The sequence below is a fragment of the Schistocerca serialis genome, chromosome 3, assembly GCF_023864345.2.
Source record: "Schistocerca serialis cubense isolate TAMUIC-IGC-003099 chromosome 3, iqSchSeri2.2, whole genome shotgun sequence".
NCBI lineage: Eukaryota > Metazoa > Arthropoda > Insecta > Orthoptera > Acrididae > Schistocerca > Schistocerca serialis.
The window spans coordinates 354970962-354998353 of NC_064640.1; the positions used below are offsets into that span (position 1 = coordinate 354970962).

The 27392-nt window shown below is 41.0% G+C and overlaps 1 protein-coding gene across 1 annotated transcript in view; it reads right to left on the reverse strand.

Moving 5' to 3' along the window:
- Positions 1–4601: 4601 nt before the first annotated feature.
- The window catches only part of LOC126471611 (katanin p60 ATPase-containing subunit A-like 1), a 53512-nt gene continuing 30721 nt past the window's right edge, over positions 4602–27392 (reverse strand). The window contains exons 5-6 of the mRNA XM_050099851.1: positions 7715–7841; positions 4602–4800 (exon numbers count right to left, since the gene is read on the reverse strand). Coding sequence (XP_049955808.1) covers positions 4602–4800; positions 7715–7841 — 326 coding nt within the window. The remainder of the gene's footprint in view (positions 4801–7714; positions 7842–27392) is intronic.

Here is a 27392-nt window from a genome sequence, read left to right on the forward strand (position 1 = left end):
GCATCATGTGGATGTGGTATGGAGGAGCGGGAGTCAACACACCTAACCCCCAGCCATTGTTGAATAAATATGGTGTCATTATGATGTGGTCGAGTATCTCCTCAGTTACTGGCATCATGAACCTGCGTGTAACCTGTTCCAGTCCTCCCATCAATGAAAAATTTCTGGCAGCATGGGGAATCAAAACCAAGTCCTCTGTATGGTAATCAATCATGCTGACTTCTCAGCTATGGAGCTGGATGTGATACATGATATGAGCTATAAAATGCATCTTATAAAACTATAAGAAAATTTAGTACACTGTCATTTCCTCTATACATTTGCTTAACTGTCTGTCTTAATGTGAAAGTGACTTGTATGCAGATTGCACAGAAGTAATCCACTCCACTTGTGTTACATTCTCCTTCCTACATCTTCCCCTTTTTTGGAAATGACACCAGTAATGGCAGTAAAGAGTCGAGTACACCATAAGGCAGATGGATATGCCCAATATGGATGTCTCGTGTACTTGGAGGAGGTTGTAGCTTCATGTTCACTAATGAAGTATGGACCTCGGTAATAAGTGAAGAATTTGGTACCTTTCCCTCTGGGGTGTAATAGCTTGTTAACATACCAGCTGTCCTACATGGTATTCAGGTAACTTAGCATTTCATTACCCCATCCACTGAAGATGTTCTGGGGCCTTTGTATTTGCTCTTTGCACTTCTGTAAGGTTGAGCCAGATAGTAGGGGATTCTATCTTTATTTTATTTCAAAAGGTTTATTTCATTCTCTTGTTATGGTCAAGCATTAGCCAGTAGATCCAGCTGCCTGTAATTTTCTCGTCCCATGGTCTGGCAGCAGCAAGTCACCACCGAGGTGGGCAATCTCAATCACGCACCTCCCTCATGTGCTGATGAGGTAATACCACTTAGGCAAAGCTGACCAAGTCATGCTTCGGAACTTTCCATGGTGCTGCTGTGGTTTTCTCGGCTCCTGGCCAATCAGGGTGGAGGAAATCGCATGGCTGCGCTGGAGGTACCCTGCTGCCCATCAGCTGAAAACGCTCTCTGCCACGCGCCCTGTGGCTGTGAACATCATCTTCTCTTCCCGGTGCTGCGGCACCGAGGACTTTGTTTCTGTAGCTGCCATGGCATTCAGACTTGTCCGAATGGCAGCCACCACTTTTCTTTAACTTCACCTAAGTTTGCTGCAAATTATGTTTTGCCCACCACTACATCTTGGCTCACCCTTGCCTTCCCAGGCCTGACTCATGTTGTCCATTTGAATTCGCATCTGTTGGTTTTTCTGCCAATAAATGGCCTCATTTCAAGAAAAGGTGTCAGAACAATTTCTTTCAACAAATTCGCCCACCGCCTTAGCCCCTCCTAGCAGAGCCGTTCCTGCACACTTCATTCCATACCTTCTGTAAAGCTCTTGTGGAATTCCATACCTATTCTCCATTCCTCCCTACTTTAGCCTTCACTACCTCAAATAGTGAAGGCATTTTCTGGCCATATACTACCTCACAGTGTGACAGACTTGTACTCTCAGAAACCTTAGAAGAGCCTAAGATCTCCATATCAATCATTGCAAATGATTTACTAGCCTCTGTTAATCTTTGCAGTGGAATATGCTGATGGCTTAATTCAACCCACTGTGCACATGATACATGTACAGTCTTACATCTTCTTCAAGTGTCCACTGCCAATATTGTTTTGCTATATGCTGCTCCATGGTTCTTCGACCCCCATGGCTGGCTAACAAATGATCATGTACCTGTCTCAACATTTCCTTCCACAGTGTGGCTGGAATCACAAGATGGGGGTCCTTGTTTTCTTTTCTTACATAACACTCCACCATGCTGAATGAACTGTAGCTGCATAACTTGCAGTCTTCATCGGATCTTGTGCTTTCTATCACTCTGCAGCTGTGTGACCCACTCACCATAATACACAAACCTTGAGACTGAGGCCGTCTGCGTTCCCTTGTGTTCTGTCTGGTCCATGGATTACCTCAAAATTGAACTCGCTAAGCTTCAGTATCCAGTGCATCAATCTGCTTGATGGATCCTTCAAACTTAATATCCGTGTCAACACCACATACCTGTTATTACTTTTAGTATACTACAATGTGAGTAACATCAAAAGTATGTTATGCCACATATGAGGCTTAAGCATTTCCTTTTTTGTTTTAGAGTAAATTCTTTACAATGTATTCAATCAATGTGAGGAATAGGCAACTGCATGCTCTGCTCTGTCCACTTCCTAACTCAATAAACAGCTAAGCAAATTATTGCTTGCATCATATGACAATACAAATTCATAGTTTGAAAAAATCAACACTGTACAAGATCTTAACAATTCTTTTAATTTACTGACTGCATCCCTGCACTCTGATGTACAATGACACGTCATTCCTATTCTCAGTTGGTGAGTAAGTGGCCATGCTACCTCTGCAAATTTCACATTGAACTTTCTATAACAATTCAATAAAACCAAAAACTACTATAGCTCTTCCTCAGAACACAGTGCAGAAAATCTTGCATGGCCCTTACCAACTAGCATCAGTCCAGACCTCTTCATGATTAATCACATGTTTCAATACTCAGTCTTAGATGTGCTGTGCGCAACTGTCAGACACCTTCATTAACAGTAGCACTTGTTCTTCCATATCCTGAGCAAAGTCAGCAACGTCATCCAAATGTACCGTACACTTCCTTGCTTTCAAACCTTGCTAAAATCCATGTGGCAAATGCTGAAATGTGGCTGCCACATTCTTTAATCCAAATGGCATATACCAGTATTGGTAGTTACCCATAGGAACAATAAATGCATTTTTGGCTGGTCTTCCAGTATTGCTTCTAGCTGGTGATAACCACTCTTTAAGTCCATGGTGGAGTCTATCCAAAATTATCCATAGTTTCTGCTACATTTGAGATCAGATAAGCACCTGTAATCATGCGACTACTGAGTTATCTGTAACTAAAACAAAACTGATATGATTTTGAGCTATCCATACACACTCTTTTTTGGGGATGATCACCACAGGTGCTCCACCGGATTGATACTTTCCTCAATAATGCCCGCAACTGCTGATTAATGAATTCTTCAGTAGTTGGGCTAGACCAGTTTCAGGATAGTCTGCATTTTTGCTAGATTTCCCCCTCATCTACATCATCGTTAATGATGCCATGCAACTCTGACAGATTTTGTCCCCTCCCCCATCCTTCTGACATAGATAAACTGCTATAAGTGCAAAATGGTGCGAAAATCAAAAGGTGGTGGGAAACTCAAAAGAGCCAAATTTTGCTACACAGTTTTCCCCCACCCCTTTGACATCACTGTGGAAGTAGGACAGTTCTCCTAAGTGCAAAATAATGGGAAAAAAATATTGTGACTCGTCCATTTGGTTCTGACTGAGACAATTCAAAATGGTTTCACAATAATTTATCGATGTCTTTCAGGAGATGACTTTGTGTTTTAGATTGCTTTTATGCCTGATGTGCTTTGTTGAGTTCTTGCATTCACTTCCAAAGTGCTTCTTTTTTCACTCAATTTTCTTTGATGATCTCCCCAAGGTACTTAAATTTGTGTACTTTGTTATCTTTGTATTTTATACAAATTTGTGGTGCATCACCAATTGTACTGGTCATTACTTAAGATTTCTACAACATATTTTTAAGCTAATATGTTCTATAATTTCTTGTACTTTATCAATTTTGGTCCTAGTAATGTGTATGTCATTTACATTTGTACTCCACTAGGCACCACGCAGTGTGTGACACCATCATTAGCCAACCTAATGTGTATTTCTTTGGATTTGGTTCATTTTGATTTATGTACAGATTTGGGTGTTAGCACAGTGCATTTGTATACAAACTGCATGGCTGGCTCAATAACTTAACATATATGCATGAAGTTCAACAAGACTGGAACAGGAAAGGGAGGTAATGACAGTGGCATGTAAAATGCCCTCCGCCACACACCTTTGGGTGGCTTGCAGAGTATAAATGTAGATGTAGATGTAGATGTAGACATGTAAACTACATGTTTTTGGGGTACTCATCCATTTCACATAAATATTTCTGGTATTTATGATGCTAATATATCATTTATCCCATATCTCTTATATTGTATACCATAGGTTGGTTAGGAACAACAATTTAAAAAAGTTTAGAATATGCAACAATGAAAAATGATTAAGTTAAAAAATAATGTATGAAAAGGGATAAGGAAAAAATATATTATCCATTCTAAAGCTCCTTGGGCTCATTCTGATACCAGAAAACTGCCCATATAAAGTACATAGGACTAACGCTGACAGCCAAACGCTACAATAAGAATTCTTTCTTCTTAATGAGAATGAGGCAAAACAATTTTCATATCTTTGTTCGATTCTATAGAACACACCACAGTAAATCTTAACAAATAGTCCAGACACAATTAGTAAATATTTTGTTTCAAAAAATGAGCAAATCAGTAATAATGGTTAGTGAGTATGGGAAAGATTAGTTTAAGAATACCATACATGGATTATCTTTATTTCAGTCTGAACATGCTAGAAAATTATATCACATGTCATTTTACACTTCATAAAAAATAATCATCACTTCAAGGAATCTAGCAAGATCCAAATTCTTCCATCCAAACTTCATATTTTGCAATGTCTCCTGCTGATACACTTTTTTTACATCTTGTTAATGCTTCATCAAAATCCTGCATAGTTACTGGTAGATCAACATCTTCTTTCTTGATTTTCTTAATTTCTTCTGGACTCCTGCCACATATTTTATGCCTCATTGCCATAAGGGCAGCATCCCTGAGAAGAGCACACAAAACATGAATAATTACACAAAGGTCTAATTTACTGTTTCAGGATCAAGTGGGGTGGTTTTTTTAGTAACATTTCATGCATTTTATACTGAGCTCTGGAATCTATAACACATTAGAATCCATAACTCAGTACCACAACATAGGTGACCTTCTGCCATTTGTGTTTGAATCCTCAGCATCAATTTGCATCTGAGTCAATACTCTAATGTCTGGTACAACTAAACTGAGCAAGCATTATTTTCTCTGATCTTGCCCGCTTCAAGTTTCTATACCATTCTGACAAGAGCAATGATTGTCACTGCAAAGCACAACAGGTAATTAGTACTGGTTCATAAGCATCATGTGTCAGAAATATCAAGTGCTACAGTCTGATGTGACACAAGTTACTGTTTGTTATCACTTATTGTGTTCACTAGAGGCTGTGAGATAGACAGTGATATATTACAACTGTCCAACTGTACCATTTATTGCTATTTCATTGCATGATATACACTGCAATTTTTCACCATTTTAAATCCAATGTTTACTTAACACACAGCTTGTTGAAAAGCTATGATCTCTATCCATTGGCCTGCAATGTCGTCTAAGTTGTAACCCATTGAGAATACTTATTATGTGATGAGGAAAAATTCCTTTCACTGTAGATAGAAACTGAAATTGCCAGAGAAATAGTGGAATGTGTTTTTATTTATTTATTCTGATACACATTCCATTTATCCATTATTGTGTGATCACACATGCTTGTGGAATGACTTGAAACTGTTAACTCATTTTGTATGTTTATGTCAATACAGAGTTTAAAATGTAAATTTCAGATATTACCTAAACACAGCCTTTGATTTATAAAATACAGTAACCATCTTTATAACTTACAGGACACAATGTGATTTATAAGATCTAATTAAAGAAGAAAGAGACAATAAAACAGCAAAACACAGGTAGATATGGAAAATGCTCTTACCTGTGTCTGTTAAAGAATTTGTCTAGAGAACAGAAACTTTTTCAAGATGAAACTGCTCCAGCTTACTTTTAAACATTCAGTTACTGCCTTGTAGGGATTTAATATGACTTGGAGGTGAGTTCAAGATTTTTGTGCTAGTGCATTTTACACATTTTTGCACTAGAGAAAATTCTTCAAGTTTTATTGTATGCCACATTTCCTTCTTGTGTTATGGCGATGGCAGTACTCATTCATTTATTTCATATTGAGAAGTATTGTGACGCATGAATGGCACGATCAAAAAGAGATTTTGAGAGGTAGTAATTAATATCTCTATTTGCTTCAAAAGATTAGGACATGAAATTTTTAGAGGCAGTCCACACACCACTCTGACAATCTTTCTCTGGATGATAAAGACTTTTTTCAGTATCAGTGAACTGCCGCACAAGATGAGCGACTGGAAGTAACCAAAATAAGCAGATTTTGAGACGTTGATGTCTCAGAGTTGGGAGATTATCCTTTTCAAGATTTGAAGGATGTGATGTTCACAGTTAAACCTGTTATTCATTAGTATGCCTAATTATTTCAAACAATATGCCCACTGTATCTGATGGCTCTCAAGTGCAGTGTTAATTTCTTATGGGCTTTCCTGATTAGAATGGAGGTAAATATAATTGGTTTTGATGAGGTTTATTGTCAGGGAATTTACTGTGAACCAGTTCAGAACATCTGCAAGTAATAATATGGCATTAAACTCTACATCTGTGGATGTTTTATAGTGTATCACAATGCTTGTGGATAAGAAATAGCAGGTGACTGAGGACAGAGTCTTGTAGGGCTCCATAATTTACCATTCCCCATTTGGACTCCAGCCCTCTTACCTACATGTTGATCCCATCTGAGATTATTTTCTCTTGTCTGTCATGTAGGTAGGATTTTAGCCTGTGGCTCAATTGTCCTCTGATTCCATACTGGCATCCATAATTCATGCTTCATACTGCGCAGAATTTTTCCTCTTTGAAAGTTAAACAAGGCTGCTTGTTGTCTGTCGGACTTATTAACTCTAATTTGTTATATGATATATGAGAGAATGATGGTTTCATGAAGTAGCTTAAATCATAACAGTGAGCAGTGATTTATTCATATAATGGTCTATTATGTAACAGAGATAAGTGTGACCTGTTGTTATTTATGAAATGAAATTACTGTGTCAACCATTAGCAGTTGGGTCACTGTTACATAAGCTGCCATGCAGCATGACTGACAGTAGTACAGAATATTCAAAGTCTTTCAGTTAATACTATTACTAATATGTTTAACTACTTTATTTAGTATTTTATTAGTGACAGTCTACATTTATAAGCAAGAATATACTGATCATTCATGTAATTTTCTGTGAGTCAACCACTGGCATAAAAACTTGATCATAACAGGGATATTACTAATTGCCTTGTGTAATGCTGAGGTAAACACAGATGGATGCCACTCATAACATGGTATTGTGATCACTGGCCTATTTATTTATGTCTCATGATGTGTGTGTTGTTCAGGTGATCTCCAAGATGCCAGTATGTTCTGGTGCATCATTTAACATAATGAAACAAGAAGCCTGATTTATTAGAGAAGATAACACATTTCTCTTACACTATTTTCTAAGGTGAATCCTGTAATGCTGAATGACATAATATGTATTGGTGTCAATGGATAAATTAGTGCACACACATGGGTGCAGAAAGACATGAGCAATCATGAATCATGAATTGTGTGCTCTCAAGCACTATTATCTCCTCCAGCACTGTTTCATTTTTCAAGCCATGTCACATCTGTGATATTCACTGGAAAATCATGTTTGTCAAGTTGCTTTGGTTATCAGCTTCCCTCATTTAAATGGAAGAAAGATGGTCATAATGTTCTGCCTTATTAGTGTACTTTGATTTTCAACAAATTGTATTTTACTTACCTACATACATTACTTATGTCTGATCCTGTGTAGCCCTTAAGGCTGTCAGCAACTTTGTTAGTATCTAGAGGAGGATCAACATTTACTCCTTCTAGGCATAGTTTCACCAAGGCAGATCTTGTTTCATCTGAAACAACATGAAACATCCTGATATCAGTAATGACAATCTGTGTAAAAAAGGGTCCATTACACAAAGTCTGTGAAAGAGAAATTGGAAAGGAAGAAACTGCCACATACAAATAATATAGGATTTATTCTGTGTAATGAAGGCGAATTAATTCTCATCAGTAACACAGACTGTGTGGATACACCAAACTCTTTACGACATCCACTGTCTCTAAGTCAGTTTACGGAATGTGCTCAAATGATGCAGTGGGTTTAAGATACATAACATAGTCTTCACTTGTCCAGTAGAACAAACTCTGCATATACTCTGTGTAGAGTAATTTGTTTTCAAAATTATTTTATACGCATAACATCCTCAAGATCACTACACAAATCTTGGAAGAGAGCCAACAGGTGGATAATTTACTCCTTCCTGTGCATTGCTAGGTTTGTATAAATGTTAGGAAATGTCATTTTTCACTGTTGTATTATATTTATGAAAGATACTGCTGTTTCTGTTTCAACTGCTATTGATTAATGTCAACAAACTTCCTTTCACTGTCATTTCCTGTTGCATTTTTCACTATGAACGTACTATTTTTTGCTCCATTAAAATTTTTCTTTATTGTGGTAATGGAGGATGTCCGTGAAGAACTGTGAGACATACTCCAACTGCCAGTATTGGTGTGGCGTACACGTGGTATTATTGTACTGAAATACGTGAGTTAGGGGCTTGTGGTTGGTGAAAATTACAAAGGGATGAGCTTCTACTGATAGGCGGCAGAATTTTACTGCCTTGAACAATGCAAGCAACTCACAATCCTTAGCACTCCATGTGTGTTGCCACTCTGAAAGCTTCCATGAGAAGAAACTGAGCATCTGCCAGCTGCTGCCAATGCGCTGTTGAAGCACTGCACCTATAGCTGTCTGGTTAGCATTCATGACCACAGCCAGTTGAGCGTCGTGCACCAGGTGAGAGAGCAGTGTCACTTCTGCAAGGCTTCGTTTGGAGTTAATAGATCCTCTCTCCATTGCATACTACCAGTTAACAAGGGTCTCTCCCTTCAAGGTAGGAAAAAATGGTTCAAATGGCTCTGAGCACTATGGGACTTAACATCTGTGGTCATCAGTCCCCTAGAACTTGGAACTACTTAAACCTAACTAACCTAAGGACATCACATACATCCATGCCCGAGGTAGGATTCGAACCTGCGACCGTAGCGGTCACGCAGTTCCAGACTGAAGTGCCTAGAACCGTACTGCCACACTGGCCGGCTTCAAGGTAGGACCACGTAGCACCACAGTCAGAGGTTCCAGCAATGTGGTGGCATTAGGCAGATGGCACCGATAAAAATTTATCATGTCAAGATAGTGGCTTAAGCCTTTCTGTGTCTGTGGGTGCACCTTGTTCAACATCCCCTGCACCTTACCCAGTAGTGGCTCTGAGTAAATGCCCTTGAAACTCAATTTGTGTGACCCCAAACATAATTTTTGAGGGATTAATGACTATCCCGGCCTCGCTCAGCCACTGAAAGATGGTCGTTATGTGGCAGTGATGGCATTCAGATGACTTTGAATAGATGAGGATATCAGTGAGGTACATAAAATACCACAAATATGCCTCGTAAAATGCCATCCAGTAAATGCTGCTATGTCTGGGCAATATTCTGTAGACCGAATGACAAGTATAAGCTTTCAAAAAGAATGAAGGGCATTATAATTACTGTTTTCTGAATATCTTCAGGTACCACAGGGATCTGCATGAACACCTTCGTGCAGTTAATTTTGCTAAGTATAACAGAGCCCACCAAGGCGTGGCTACAATTCTATAGGCGTGGTTTGAGGTATCGGTCTGGCACCGTTTGTGCATTTAAGGTAGGTAGTCTCCTCATGGGCATGGCACGGCCGACTTCCTTCCCCGTCCTTCCCTAATCCGATGAGACCGATGACCTCGCTGTCTGGTCTCCTTCCCCAAAACCAACCAACCAACCACTCTCCTCATGGGCACCAAAAATTATCTATCTTTGGCACAAATTGCAAGGCAGAGGACCATTGGCTACATGGTGGACGAACAATGCACTGTCACAACACGGCCTCGAACTCAGCCTTTACTACAGCAAGTCACTCGGGTGCAAGTTGATGTGGCCAGCATGAGGTTGGTGGTCCACATGTAGTCATAATGTGGTGGACTGCTGAATGTTCGACATGCCTCAGTGCACAAGGCAGACAAGTGCGCTCTGGAAATTTGTCCAGTATATCTGCATATGGTCTGGGGAACTTCACTAGTTTAACACTGAACGAGGCAGCCAGCTGTTACTGTAACTCTATTTTCAAATTTGTTGTCAAATCAGAAGGGCACTTGTAATGTCAGCTAATATGTTGTTGTGACCAAGGAAATTCGCACCCCGGATTGGTTTGTTGACATCAGCCACAACAAACTTACAAGGAAAGGTGCGACACAGTCCAGGATCCAAATTTCTGTGACAAGTGCTGTACATTTTTATTGTTGAGTTGTTTGCCACCATAAGAGATTGTCTAGGCCTTCCAGCAAGCTCTTAGCATAAATCAAGGGGAAAGAGACAGATTGGAACCCATGCAGATGAAGTACTTCATGCTGCTAGGCCATTCCATTTTGAGGAGATGCCTGGATATTGCACTGCAGCTGGGTGAACCTAGGCCCATTTGCAGCTGGCATTTGGGTGCAAGCAGAGAGGCCGACACTTTGTCGCTTTATAGCTAAAGCAGGAATGATACCAGCAGTGCCCACTCAGCTGATGCTCTAATGTTGTCGGCTTACCACCAGAATGGCTGGTAACACGCTGATGGTGGTGGGAGCCAGATCGGTGGTATCGAAATCTGTGCCACTATGGGGACTGCTGCCCTCTGTTTGTGAGTGTGCCAACTGGTCGACCTGTGTACTGCCACCTTTGCGGCCAGGTCTCGAACTAGGTAGGGCAGGTTGGCATCTGTACTGGTAACTACGGGAGACACATATCACAACAAAGCCAAATTTGCAGGCACGGCAACAGCATTGTAGGCTGCCACGGCGGTGGTATTGGGTGTTGTTGCCGGTGCGTCACACACCCTATCAGCCAAGTTCATGACAGTGTCCAGCTGCATTTCTGTTTGTGCAGCAATGGCTGCTTGCACTTGTGCTGGAAGGCTGCGCATCCAGACAGCACGCAATAGCAAGTCTAGGACCATGTCGGACTGTGCGAGGCTCTGAAAATGGCGCAGGAACTGCGATGGCCTCCTGTCATTGCACATTGAAATAAGCAGTTCTCATAATATGCAAAGATCAGCACATTCCTCAAACTGGGGAACTATCAAGAATGGGGTTCCACAAGGGTCAGTCTTGGGTCTGTTGTTGTTCTTAATATATATTAATAACTTGCCATTCTATATTCATGAAGAGGCAAAGTTAGTTCTCTTTGCTGATGATACAAGTATAGTAATCACACCTGACAAACAAGAATTAACTGATGAAATTGTCAATAATGTCTTTCAGAAAATTACTAAGTGGTTCCTTGTAAACGGACTCTCACTGAATTTTGATAAGACACAGTAGATACACTTCCGTACAGTAAATGGTATGACGCCATTAATAAATATAGACCTTAATCAGAAGCATATAGCTAAGGTAGAATATTGAAAATTTTTAGGTGTGTCCATTGATGTGAAATTAAATTGGAAGAAACACATTGATGATCTGCTGAAACTTTTGAGTTCAGCTACTTATGCAATAAGGGTCATTACAAATTTTGGTGATAAACATCTTAGTAAATTAGCTTACTACGTCTATTTTCACTCATTGCTTGCATATGGCATCATATTTTGAGGTAATTCATCACTGAGGAATAAAATATTTATTGCACAAAAGCGTGTAGTCAGAATAATAGCTGGAGTCCACCCAAGATCATCCTGCAGACATTTATTTAAGGATCTAGAGATATTCACAGTAGCTTCTCAGTATATATACTCTCTTATGAAATTTGTTATTAACAACCAAACCCAATTGAAAAGTAATAGTAGTGTGCATAACTACAATACTAGGAGAAAGGATGATCTTCACTATTCAATATTAAATCTAATTTTGGCACAGAAAGGGGTGAATTATACTGCCACTAAAGTCTTTGGTCACTTACCAAATAGTATCAAAAGTCTGACAGATAACCAACAAGTATTTAAGAAGAAATTAAAAGAATTTCTGAATGACAACTCCTTCTACTCCATAGAGGAATTTTTAGATATAAATTAAGAAAAAAAGAAAAAAACCAAACAAAAAAATTATTAAAAAAATTAAAAAAAAACAAAAAATAAAAAAGTTGTTATATTAACTTAATTATGTTGTTAAATTAACTTAATTATGTCATGTATTGGAAAATTTGACTCGTTCCACATCATTACAAAATATCGTATTCATGATCCATGGAACTAGTATTAATCTAATCTAATCTAATCTAATCTAATCTCTCCTGTTGTCGCAGCAACTGATTCACCTGTTGTTCCCGCAGTGATGCAATTCACCTTATTAACTCCTCTGATAGTCACTTATATGAAGACTATGTCGGCGTGGTGGTGATATCCCACACTTTGGCTGCATAGTCTTGATCTAGCTGGCTCATGACATGTCCAAATTTGGCGAGGTCACAGGTGATGTTGCTCATGAAAACTGCCTCCACTTGGCTGAACCACATGATTGGGCCACGGGGCCAAATGGAGGGCAGCCTAACCAAAACACACATCCTGTGCTTTCTGCCACTCCCGTAAACTTGTTCTCCAGTCTCTGGTTGCGCACTAGTAGCTCAAGTATTGTCTGTTGTACACTGTCTATTGTCTTTTGCAGTTCTTCCAAAGCTGTCACCTTGCTTTAGCGCCTAGTTCACGAAGTTTTGTTCGTGAACTCACTCTTCATACGCGAGGACGAAAGCGTTAGATCACTTGTGGTTCTGCATCACTCACACTGATGAAAGTTCATCACCGCGTATTTAGCGTAGCGATCGTGTTGGGGTCACCAGTGAAGCGGGAACGTGTGGGTATCGCCGCTTACATGTCAGTTGTAGAGTGATCCGACTTTACTGACACCCACGCACTTTGTTCGACGGTGTGGTAACAGGAAATTGATAAGTACACTTTCCGAAAATTATTTTGTCAAATGAGTAAATGAACAAGTGACAAAAATGAAATTGATTCGCAATGTCCATTAACCGTCGATCGCGATAATTGTCTTTGCATAACAGTTCCGCTCGAACACCGACCCCAGACGGTGTACCCTCCTCGGTGACGAGCGTGTCGTCTGGTTGTGTGAGGGCAGGAGAACAGTGGAAGCATGTCCGGAACAAAACGAATCTTTTTCTCGTGATCGTGGGGGTGCTGTGTGTTTCGCAGACATGATGAAGCAAAGGGAGAATGAAAAACAAAGATCCTTATGAGTCTGTGGGGAGCTCGCGTTAAGCTCGACCCTCCTGATCCGCGGACTGAAATTACAGAATCTCGAAATTCGCGTCTGTACTATACGACAGCTCAGTTCGCACTGCCGTTGCTTCTTCTGCTGACTCGCATGTGTGCGTGCCACGTGGGACCGTCGTGACAGCTCTGGTCCTTTCACGCATTTTTGCGGCACCCCTTCCACAGACGCACCTGGAGCGATATTAGTTTGTTTTATTCACAGTGCATAGTTTAATTTTTGTTCCCACGTATTTCTTCGAAAAAGTGAATTGTACCTTTGTATTTTACTTTCTAGACTAGTGTTTACTATCTTAAGGTTTTTTGTATACGTCTTAGTGCATTATCTTTGTGGGAGCCAACATTCTAGTGCAGTTTTGCCCCGTCATAAGCACTACAGTTATGTGATTCAATTTGGATCTCGTGAACACTGGAGACAGTTCTCGTATAGTCAATGTCCGGTAGTCTCAGCAGAGCGATGTGTGTGTAGTGGGGGGGGGGGGGGGGGTTTAAATTCACATTAGGGGGACTTCCGGTAACATGACCTCGATTCTCTGCCATGACATTTGGAGCACTGCAAAATTATCAGTACATCATCTCGCTTTCTTATCGAGTGATTTAATGTCTTCCGTATTTGATTTCGTTTCGCAGTAAACAGAACTGGGTTTCATCGCATTGTGTTCCTGATATATGACTTCCCGTGTGTATTGCACTCTTTGAACTGCACTGTGAATAAGCTGATTGTATTCTGCTCGATTTTTGCTTGCATCTGTATTGATTGTTGGAGTAAATAATTCCATATTTGTTTTGGTTTCATATAAAACAGAAATTGGTTTTGCTGCATAGTGTTCTGTTGACATTTGTTCCTGCCTACGAATACGAATGTGAACTGCCCAGTTTAAGTGCATTTTAAGTATATTTCTCATATCCTACTTTATTTTAGTTCACATCCATTCTTCATCTTTCTCCCATTTCACCCAGTGACTTACTAATATTTTTCCCACAGTTGACCATACATTTACTATTTAAATTTACGAAAATCATCATATGTTGTCTTACAAACTTTCCTCAAAGTTATATATATTTTTGATTACAGTTCTTTATAAATCTATCCTCATTATTTATTGAATTGTTGAGGAATGAAGATAACACTGTTTTAGAAGTTTTTGTTGGTGTGATATACCCGAAAAATGCAGGCATGTTCAACGCCACTAGAGTTTCTCACATTCATATCGTGTATCACTTTTCTTCTTCCTTGCTTTACACACTGCACAACTTCTGGGGGGTGTTTTCTTGATGGGATTGGGGAGAATAAACCAAACAAAACCTGAAAGTGTTTGCTTAAAACTCGTAAAATATCGAGAGAAATCGTGTGTGGTACTCACCACCAAACAGACCGATTTCTCAACTTTCCAATGGTATATTACATTCATGCCATCTAGTAACAGCGAAGAAGAAACACTAAGGAGGCGCTATAGCTGCTCGGTCCGTCTCACAGCTAGCAATGTAATGACGGACTTGAAACCTGTGGCTGGCTGTGACACAGCTGTATAAGCTGTATAATCCAATGGGTTTATGGGGACCTCCATTTAGCAGCTTTTGACAGTAATGTTATTCAACTTTATTACATCTTTTCACGCAATGTGTATGTATTTCTGCATTCAACTGTGTTGCTTCTTGCCACTGACCAGGAAAGTACTTGGGCTCGAACAAACACAAATACACCAAAATAGTGTGAGAAATAATGTAAAGGTCTCTTATTGCACTATTGATACTCCCGCATCTGCAAAACTCTGCAGTCGTCCGTTAGAGGCACTGCGTATGCCATGCCGCATTGCACTCTGACCTGCCGGTACGCCAGTCGGGACCAGTAGGGACGGTGCAGCGTGCCTCTGAAGTTGCGTTTTGTGACATTATTTGTGTATTGAAGCGTCAGATGGCTCGGCGATTGATAATCAATCCTGCTAATGTATTGCGATTGGTTGAGAAGAAGTTACGAAGAACCCTTCTTCGCGAAGATGGTATTGGTGTAGAAGACGAATGATTCGCATGTTTTCTGGTGTCTATTATAGCGCAGAAATATGAGCATAAGTTAGAAACAGATACTGTTTTTACACTAACACATAATGATGATGATAGGGATGATAATGACGAACAACTCATTGCAAACGGTAGTGCTACGGCAAGTGCGGGAAGAGGCGATGGAAGCAGTGACAGTGAATACCAACCGTCTCCTAAGAAGAAGGTTAAAGTTGCAAGTATCATCACGGCGTTTGAGGACAACACACTCGAGAACATGTACGATGATTATTACGTAAGAGGTTTCGACACATACGACAAGCTTCTGAAAAGATATCCTAAACTGAAGTCTAAAAGCAATATTAAAAACATACTGGATTACGTGGCAAAGAAAAGAGAAGGAAATACAGTTTTCAAAGGAAATCGTACACTGCTGTTCAAGACCATCAAGGAGCGTGTAATGGCGAAATTCGATGAAGCGCGAGAATCCGGTTCCACCGTTCATTATTGGCATTTATAACATTGGGCATAGGACGTAGCCAGAAATCTCGGGTGTACAAACTTTACAGCTTCACTAGGATTTATTACTAATTTGAAAAAGGAGTATAGGATAACATCACGCCGTATCACTATGCTCCAAGCACAAAAAGATAAGGATGACGAAGAAGAGCTGATTGAAAGAGCTCAAACGTTTGTTGCTGACGTCAATGAGCATGTCACGAGAGAAAACATCGATATTAGTTCTGTATGGAACTGTGATCAGTCAGTTCAACTATGAACTTTCTTGTGACAGAACACTATCCACGAAAGGGGAGAGAAACACTGTCGCGGTGTTGCAATCAGTTAACTGTGCAACACATACACTGCTGGCCACCGTAAATGCAACACCAAGAAAGACAAGAGGTAGCACAACAAAATTTATTTTGTAGATAACATGTTGACCAAGTATCAAATGATTACGTTTACAGACGTCTGTGACATGTGGTTCCTGCCAGAATCAGTAGCCAGAGTAGCCGCCATTGTTGGAGATCACCGCTGCCACACGTCTCGGCATTGAGTCAAAGAGACGTTGGATGTGTTCCTGGGGTACAGCAGCCCAAGCAGCTTCCACGCGTTGCCAAAGATCATCTGGTGTGGCAGCTAGGGATGTAATCTGGGTCACTCGTTGAGCAACCATGGACCACATGTTTTCTATCGGCGAAAGATCCGGAGAGCGAGCCGGCCAGGGAAGCACTTCAATCTGGTTATTGACGAAGAACCTTTGGACAATGCGTGCCACGTGTGGTCGCGCATTATCCTGTTGAAATACGGCTGTGGCCGAGCCCTGAAGGTAAGGAAGGACAACTGGCTCCAGCACCTCGGATATGTAGCGCCGACTATTTAAAGTACCGGCAATGCGTACTAGAGGCGTGCGAGAGTAATTTCCAATACCGCCCCATACCATAATACCCGGTGCAAGACCAGTGTGGCGGTGCATAATGCAGCTGTCCAGCATCCTCTCTCCACGGTGTCTCCACACTGGAATTCGACCATCGTGGTGCTGCAGACAGAAGCGTGCCTCGTCAGTAAAGACAACGTCATTCCATTCTGCCGTCCACATCCGTCTGTCATCACACCATTGGCGACGGAGACGTCTGTGGTTCTGCGTCAATGGTAGACGAAGCAATGGACGTCTTGCGGACAGACCACTCTGCTGTAAACGGCGTCGAATGGTACACGCAGACACTGGATGATGCGTTACAGACGCAATGTGCTGTACTATGGTTCGGGATGTCACTGAGCAATCCGTCACTGCCATGCGCACAGTTTGCCTATCAGCACGTGCAGTGGTGCACCGAGGTGAATGCGATCGACCACGTCGGTCCGTCGTACCCTCCTGCACCCAACGGTCACATATCCGCATTACAGTTGTTTGGTTTCGTCCAACATGACTAGCGATTTCTCTGTATGATAATCCACAATCTCGGTAAGCCACTATCCTTCATCTGTCGAACTCGGATACTTGATCAAACGATGTTCGCTGTTGTCTACGAGGCATAACTGATCGTCTTGTGAAACAACCACAAGGTAAACACACGTGCCGAACGTACACTCGTCGAAATCGCCAAGCCTTAAATGGCGCTATGAGGTGGCGCCACAGGCGCGCATGATGTGCGTCTGCGCTGAAATTCTAATCAGTTGCATATCTCATCACTGCAATTCCACGGTGTAAATTTCACTTGATTCGGATGCTTCCTTCAGGGTGTTGCATTTACGGTGGCCAGCAGTGTAGTTACACGAGCGATGTTGCTATATCAATGGACGATTCCACGAATCCAGTGGAAAGTTTGGACCCCGCGTGTCAAGGGAAATAGAAACGCGGTGCCCCACAAATGTCGTCGTCGATGCAAGTGTGAATGGGAAGATGACGAAACAACATCTGAAGACGTTTTTTCTGTCAGTTTTGAATCCACATTTGTCGAGAAAGTCATTAGTACTTTGTGACTCCAGGTCTGGACATAAGGATGAACGAGTACTACTGGAAGCACCTGGTGGAAAACATGTAGATTTAAAAATCATTCCGCCTAAAACTACAAAATATGCACAACCTCTGGATGTGTATTTCTTCAGGCAATATAAAATATATGCCGAGAAAATAAAACACTTCATTAAACTACGCTCCAGTAATATGCAGCCGAAATTGCACGACAGGTTCTTTATCATGAATATGCATTCTGTCATTTACAATCAGTTATCTGCGGGAGTGTACAGACCAATGTTTCGTTACGCGTGGCAGAACGCTGGCTACGATATTGGTGAATCATCCAACAACTTCAAAAGTGTCATTGACGTGGCGTTCAACACTGATATAGAATATGCAAATACGCCATGCGATCAACTTGCATTTCTTCACTGTGCGTTTTGCAGTCATTCGTATTGCTCGGAGCATTTTAATGACATTCCGCATTTACATTTATAGTTAAGATTGCTGCATTGCGTATGGCGTCTACAATTACATCTACAGTGATATCTAGAGCATTACTGCAGAGTTTTGCAGAAAAACGACACCCACCAGCACATTCAGAGGAACATAATGGTCCTGTAACCAAACGTTCATACAGATCTGTTTGTTCGAGCCCAAGTACTTTACTGGTTAGTATGTTTTGTAATATTAGTGACAGAGTTCTTAGTTATTGTGCCATATATTATAACTAGAAAAATTATTCTACGTCGAAGTACATATTTGTACATCGGATTGTGTGCTATAGTTTGAAAACACTTTCACTGAACTGAATACTACTGCATCTAGCAAACTCTAGTTATAGAGGATTCACTAGTAGATCCAATTATGAAAGCTTGTGTGCGTGTGTGTGTGTGTGTGTGTTTGTGTGTGTGTGTGTGTGTATGTGTGTGTGTGTGTGTGTGTGTGTGTGTGTGTTTGTGTGTGTGTTATTTCCTATCAAATTTTCACTGGTGTGGAAGGATGATTGTAGTGCATTGTATTGTCAGTAGTCCCTGTTACAGGTGTCCGTTACTACGTCCACAAAGGATACTTAATGGCAAGAAGCAACACTATACAAAGCAGAAATACATACTTACTTCATGACCAGATGTAATAAAGCTGACTACCAATTATGTCAAAAGCTGGTAACATGGAGTATTCCATTAAATGTGAGAAGTATAAAAATGGATGCAATCTAAAGTAAAGCAGAATACTAGCAACAAACTTGTAATACCTTTAAACTGAGCAGTGCACACACAGATTAGTAAGCAGGAACAAATTTACATGAGTACATACTACACTATCCAATGAAACAGTTTCTATTTTAGTCCTACATGAAACAAAAATAAACATGAAATCAAATACTCCACATAATATTATGGATGCATGCAAAAATAAAGAAGAATATGAGCACATATTCACAATGCAATTCAAAGAGTGAAATATACACAAGAAGTATAATCAGGAACACAGTGTGATGAAATCATCCTCTCTGTATTGTCATGTCAGATGATTTTTTTTAGATTTTGCCATATGCTAAGGTACAATCATTAACACGTGTAATGTATCACGAAGCAAATACCGTCCGCACTGGCGGAATGTTACGTGATACCACGTTCTTATACGTTTGTGACTATTACAGCGCCATCTATCACACAGCGAAAAAAGTGGTCCAACTAAAATATTCATATTTATTTATGTACTACACGAATACGTAATAAAAATGGGGGTTCCTATTTTTAAAAAAAAAACGCCGTTGATATCCGTTTGACCTATGGCAGCGCCATCTAGCGGGCCAACCATAGCGCCATCTGGTTTCCGCCTTCAAGCTAGACAAGTTTCGTTCTTTGTAGTTTTTTCGTTTGACGCTTATTTCGTGAGATATTTGGCCCGATCACGATCAATGGACCACCCTGTATATTAAAGGTTCTTTTTTTACCTTAGTATTACTTAGCATCTGGAGCTTCTATTTTTCAGCGCTGAATTGAATGTCTGGCTTTTCTGGGAGCCTGCAATTGAATGTCCAAAGTTTCTACAAGTGCGACATGCCTCTTGGGAAATTTCTTAATATTAAGTTACTCTGTACCTCTCCAGAGTTCTTTTTACACCGTCTACCATCTCATAGCAAAAGTTAAAGGTCTAATGTAACAGCCTAAAGTTGGCGTGAAAGCGAAACAGTAATCTCAAATACAGGGGTTGTTACCGTCAAAGGTAAGCCATCGTCGAATAGAAACCAGAAGACTTGCACTTTCCGATTGTGGAGAAGGTCCGTCAATTACTTAAAAAAAAAAAAAAAAAAAAAAAAAAAGAAAGCTGTACACTATAGTGAAAGAGCTCTTTGAATTGGAGTGCATCAGACTTTGAAGCCAGCGTGTATCATTAAGATTTTGAAACCATTTTTGCCTTCGGATGATTTCAAGGACAGTTCGCTTGATAAGTTCCAACCCTTTTGCTGACTCACTCACTTACAAAACTGCTAATACTACTTACATCTTTCATCATACTGCGAACACTAGGCAAGCTGCAGGCCTCCACGGTAGCTAGGTTTAGTTTATGTTATGCAGAATGCATAAAAGTCGCTAGAAGCAGGAGTTACTTTAATCGAAATTGTACACCACTTAACTTTCAAGACATGTTGGCATCTCCGTCATAACCTTCACATCTCAAATTGTGAACTTGAATGATTTGATCGCTTAATGCAGCACCAGTCAAGTCAATTGCAGACAGGAAGCTTATGAAATCTCCATGCACTGTGCTGTTAGTACATCGAAATACCTGATACATACACTAAATTGTCCTGCACCACTGGTATCCTATTTCGTCGCCAAGGGTAGCATAATATTTCGCTTCGTCGACTTTGGTTCAAATGGATCTGAGCACTATGGGACTCAACTGCTGAGGTCATTAGTCCCCTAGAACTTAGAACTGGTTAAACCTAAGTAACCTAAGGACACCACAAACATCCATGCCTGAGGCAGAATTCGAACCTGCGACCGTAGCGGTCTTGCGGTTCCAGACTGCAGCGCCTTTAACCGCACGGCCACTTCGGCCGGCTTCGTCGACTTTGTTGAGTACCTTTCTTATTATGACAGAATGGTAACAATCAATCATCTAATTATGAGCTTTTTTGCTCAGATATGTAGCATTTTGCAGCGCTGTCTCTAATTTTTTTTTGGAGAGATGAATCAACTGAGTCAACGCGAAATTTTAAAACGGCTTGAGATTTTCCTTGGCCGATTTCATCACTTCATCTCGGCGGCCTCTTAACGGTATATTTTGTCGATAACATAGTATAATAGTATTTACTATAGGAATCAGCCACACTCTCTTTGATTTAATCATTTTCAGTTTCTCTCCGTTTCGATTAAAATATTGGCAGCCTTTTCAGGGTTTTCATATGAACTTTCGAAATGTGTACCAGACAAAGAAACGACGCACCAAGTAGGAGTTATGTAAATTGCTCACAAATTGGTATTCATCAATGTATCGAAGGAAAATGCAAAACTGTAAACTTTGACTGCTGGTGGATGAATGTGTGACACTGCAGCACGGTTTTACTGCGCAGCTGGCAAGGAGAATAAACAGGGGACACGTCAATACTAGGACATAAAATCTTTGCGAGTTTCATTCTGTGGATTCAATTAGACAGCAACTGTACCTCGTAAATGGGCGCGCGAACAGTATACGTAGATATCAGCATTTGAGAAAGGACGTGTAGTTGTTCTGAAAGAAGCTGGTTGGAGTAATCGATGAATTGCTCGACGTTCGGATAGGAGCGATGCTACTATTCGATGATGTTGGCAGGAATGGATTAACCATGGCAGAACACGATGTCAAGAAGGAACAGACGACAGAACATGAGGACCGAGCAATCATCAGAACCACGCATTCATCATTATCATAGAAGCAACGTGCAACTGGTGCTTCATTGACCACAAGGACCATCAATAGGCGGCTCACAGAAAGGGGGCTGAGCTCACGGAGCTCCTTGCACCGACTACCATTAACCTCTGTACACCAACAAGCCTGTCTGCAGTGGTGTCAGCCACTTTCTGCCTGGAGTAGAATTGTCTTCAGTGATGAGTCGCGCTTCAAACTAAGCCTTGATGATCAGCAAAGACGTGTCTGGAAACGCCGCGGACAGAGTGGGATATCAACCTGACTCTCACCCGCCATACAGCCCGACAGTTAGGGGTGATGGTCTTGTGTGCCATTTCATTTCATAGCAGGACCCCTTTGGCAGTCATCGCGGCACCCTTACAGCAAAGCTGTAGGCCGACGATATTCTAGGCCTCGTTTTGTTATCCTTCACGGGAAGCCATGCTGGGCTTACATTTCACCAAGACAATTACCTTCCGCATATAGCGAGAGTTTCAGCTGCTTATCTTCGTGCTTGCTAAACCCTACCTTGACCAGCAAGGTCGCCGGATCTCTCCCTACTTGAGAATGTTTGGAGCATTACGGGCAGGGCCCTCCAAGCACCTCGGGATTTTGACGATCTATCGCGCCAATTAGACAGAATTTGGCATGATATCGCTGAGGAGGACATATATCAACTCTTATCAATCAGTGCTAAGCTGTGTAACTGCTTGCTTAAAGGGCCAAAGGTGGACCAATGCGTTGTTGACTTGCTAAATCTGTGAAGCGCTTTCTCTTGAATAAATCGTCCAAATGTTCTGAAACTGTAATGGTTTGTTTGTCTGTAGATGCACAGAACATCTACCGATTTCTGTCATATTCAGGATTCTTTTTCATTTTATATTAGAGTGTATTTGCAAAGTGGACGAGTGGCTAAAGATCCTAGCGCTACAGAATGCTTTCCCCTACCACCTGGACCAGAAAATAGTACGCAAGACAAACATTATGCACCATTCTGTTTTTGGCTACAGACAGTATTTCTTTAGCCAATCCAATTGAAACTTTCTTTCTTGTCTACTCTGGATATTCATAATTCGAGGTGGTTCTGAAGACTGTGTCAGATGTTAATACTTTTCCTCATCGCTAAGTGCTTTTCCTGTTACATAAGAAATATCGAAACGATTTTCAGGTCAGGTAATGTATGTACTAGCCACTCCCTATAGCACTGGGTCGGGCTCTGTTAACAGCAGCCAACAAACTGATGCTTGTACACGAAGTAGAGAATCGTGCACGATGATTCACATGGTTCAAATGGCTCTGAGCATTATGGGACTTAACTTCTGAGGTCATCAGTGTCCTAGAACTTAGAACTACTTAAACCTAACTAACCTAAGGACATCACACACATCCATGCCCGAGGCAGGATTCGAACCTGTGACCGTAGCGGTCGCGCGGTTCCAGAATGAGGCGCCTAGAAACACTCGGCCACCAGCGGCCTGCGCGCACGATGAAATCAACAACTTACCAACTAAACTAACTCTGCGGAGCTACTCTACAGGGTTATTTAAAAATAGTCAAAATTCCTTTTAATGGGTTAGACTAATACTCAGCAGCTTCGAAATCCCGAAAAAAATCAGCTGCACAAAAGTTACACATCTGATAACCTACTTGACCGAAATGTATGAAATAGCTGGTGCTTTGCGCGATTTCGAAGTAGGTCCGATAGTAAAAGTTGTTCTTATGGATGAGTACTTTAACCTGTAAAAGATTATTTACCGATTTTAGGTAAATAATAGAATATAAAACTATGAAATTCAGAGCAGTTGCAGGCGTGCGAAGAAAGCTAGTTTAAAAAGAATTACAAACCGAAGAAACCCGATGATTTATGTTGTATTACATTATTTACATTAAGTTTCACTTCACGCTGTCCCTTGTAGGGCCAGCAGGGAGGAACGAGTGCTCAGACTCGTGTCCACAGGCAGCCACACCACACCTATCGAAAGATCAACGAAATCAACCGAACAAAAAGTCACAAACCCGACTAATCGCGTTTATATGAATTTCATTTAAAACATACAAAATAATCAGAAGGATGCACCTGATGAACGTTTGTGTTGACAATAAGAAGTAGCTGGCATTGTTTTCGGGTAATATTGGTCCATTTTCGCGCGATTCGGCCTCTTCTTTTGCTGTTAAAAAAAAAAAGGTAAGAAAACCACTCATTGTTTACTGCACACTACTCTCTCATATACCACGCGGGACCCCGTCGCGGGCGGCTCTGCGGCGGTAGCAGTTGGGCGTCGCTGTTGGTGCATCGCCAATGAGTAGCGTGCGAATTAAAGACTCATTATGTAAACAGCTTCTTAAGTAATTTAAAAGTTGATAACATATTATACCTACTTAAAATCGATTACGTTAGGATAAGTAATGAAAATTGTACTAAGAAAGAAGGACAATACGAAGTATTGTATCTGGGTAGACCCAGATGCTTTATTTTGTGGGGGGGGAGGGGGGGGAGGGGGGAACCTTGAGCCACTTAACCCACCCCCTGCATCCGCAACCGTTGCTACACTTTAAAAAAGTTTATTTATTTTACCACGTATGCTGGTTATTACTCCAAATGCATTTCCATGTTTTATACTGTGTGGAATTCTCTTCTAGCAGCAAGCACACGATTCGGACCAGGCGAACTGCAGTGGCCTTCGTTTCCTGGAGCTCAACCTCGTGGACAGAGCCACATATCAGGTCGAGCGTGATCGTATGGTTACTATAGCAACTAAGATGTCACCTTCTTGAGGTTTTCTGTGGAGGCGGCATGCAGTGATGTAGATGGGAATTTTATTCCCGGCTGCTTCTAGCTCAAGGCTGTAAAGCAGAGTTTGTTGTGTGTGTGGAGCACGCATAATGCATTTGGCGGTATATGTATTAAATCTGAACCCCGCTGATGATGCAGTATGTATTTTATTATTTTGTATGGCAATGAGAAAGATTCCCACAGGAAGGATATTATAAATGCTTAACGAGGCTAAGGATATTTTCCCGGCTACTTATAAAGCATTCTCCTTCATTCTGTCCATCTCTTCTACTACGGCATCTACGGAAACACGCTTTCCTTGTCTGAAGCGTATAAAAACGTACACGAAGAATGCAGTTTCAGAAGAAAGACTTTCTTCTTTAGCGAATATTTCAATTCAGAAGGAACTTCTACTGCAGTTAATATAAACACAGCATTCTATGAAGACATCACCGACAAGTTTGCACCCTTTAAGTTCAAAATGGTTCAAATGGCTCTGAGCACTATGCGACTTAACTTCTGAGGTCATCAGTCGCCTAGAACTTAGAACTAATTAAACCTAACTAACCTAAGGACATCACACACATCCATGCCCGAGGCAGGATTCGAACCTGCGACCGTAGCGGCAGCTCGGCTCCAGACTGTAGCGCCTAGAACCGCACGGTCACTCCGGCCGGCCACCCTTAAAGGATCCAAGAATTGATTTGGAGTACAACAAAGAAATAAATTCAATTATTTAGATAAGCTTGTATGAATCTAGGTATAGTTTTCTTTCCTGATAGCTCTTCACCTAACTTCCCAGTCACGAGCCGCCACTGTTGTACAATAGGCCTAGGCTTTAGACTTGTACATGCCGACCAAAGTTGTGAGGGATGGAAAAGTCCAGCCAAAGTTCGACAACCACGTTAGAAAGCTATTACGAAAGCAAAGAGAGTTTGACTGCAAATTTAAAACCAGCAAAAGCCTCACACACAAACAAAAACTAGACGAACCAAAAATCAGCACAGGAGGGCCATGAATGAAGAGTTCAATGAATCTGAAAGTAAAATTCTGTTGACCGATTTGACAGAAAATCCTAAGAAGTTTTGTTCAGATACACTGTGAGCGTAATGAGAATGAAACGGAGGATGACACAGAAAAGGCGGAAATGACTTTTTCTAAAATTGTTTCACAGAGGGAAAGAGCACTGTAGTTCCTTCTTTAAATCGTGGCACAAAATGATAGATGTCGAAATAAGTGACCATGCGATAGAAAGTCTACTGGAATTACTAAACAGAAGAAAGACCAATGGATCTAAAGGAATACCAATTCGATTCTACATAGAGTATGCAAACGAACTTGCCCTCTTCTAGCAGTCTACCGTAGGTCTTTGGAGAAACAAAGCGTTCCTAATGATTGAAATAAAAAAAAAAAAACACAAGTCACTCCCGTTTTCAAGAAAGCTCGTCGAACAAATACACAGAACTATAGGCCTATATCTCTGACGCCGGTCTGTTGTAGAATTTATGCTCGCGTATTATGACATCTCTGGAGACCGACAATCTCCTGTCTGTAGGAATGAAACAGCTATAATGTGAAACCCAGCTCGCTCTGTTCGTCCACGAGACCCAGAAAGTAGTAGATGGAGGCGCACAAGTGATGCCATGTTCCTTGACTTCCTGAAGGCGTTTGACAGAATTCCGTAATGCCGCTTAGTGAACAAAATATGATCATACGGAATATCACAGCAATTGCGTGACTGTAGTGACAAGTTTCTAGGAAACAGAACACATCATGTCATTCTCACTGACGAGAAATCTACAGACACAGAATTCCGTAATGCCGCTTAGTGAACAAAATATGATCATACGGAATATCACAGCAATTGCGTGACTGTAGTGACAAGTTTCTAGGAAACAGAACACATCATGTCATTCTCACTGACGAGAAATCTACAGACATAAAAGTAACTTTGGACGCAACGCAAGGAAGTGTTTTAGGACCATTACTTCTCACAGTATATATAAACGACCTAGAAGATAACGTCGGGAGTTCTGTTAGGTTGATCGTGGATGATGTTGTTATAGACAGAGAAGTCATAAAGCTAGAAAACTGTAGCAAAATTGCAGGAGGAACTGCAGAGGATCGGCGCTAGGCCTCGTACATAAACAAATGTAACATATTGCGAATACATAGAAAGACCCATTATTGTATGATTACACAAATGCAGAACAATCACTGGAAAGCGATATGAGTAGGGAGCAATCTGAAGTAGAACTGCTGCATACAGCTACTCTTGGGTACGGCAGATGCCAGACAGACCCATTAGAGGAATTCTTAGGAAATGTAGTCCATCGATAAAGAAGATGACTTACAAAACACTCGTTTGACCAACACTTGAATTAATCTAAACATCTATATCTGTACTTTGCAAACCACCGCAAAGAACACGCATTGTCATTAGTCTAAGATGTGTGACAAACAGGACTAATAGAGGAAACAGAAAAGATCCAAAGAAAAGCAGATAATTTAGTTACACTTTCATTTAGTAAGCTTGAAAGTGTCAGAGATGCTCAGCCAACAGTCACAGGGACTGCGAGAGAGTAATTTTGGATCACAGTGTAGTTTACTGTTAAAATTCCAAAAGTGCATGTTCCTTGAAGAGTCAACCAATATAGTGCTTCCTCCTACGTTTAGCTCATGAAAAGACCATGAAGATAAAATCAGAAAGATTTGAGCCAACATGGAGGCTAACCAGCAAATGTTCTTCCTACGAACCATTTGTAACTGCAAGAGAAAAAGAGGGAAGTGTCACTGGTACACGAAGAACCCTCCACCAAACATGATGAGGGTGCTTGCAGAATATAGTGTAGATGTCGACAATAACCCCTCAGGTTACTTGGTGCCCTTATGACAGCTGGGTCATTTCATGGCACTCATATACCGTTCCAGTAGCAGGGGTTGATGTATGGTCTGCTGTTCCAGTAGCAGGGGTT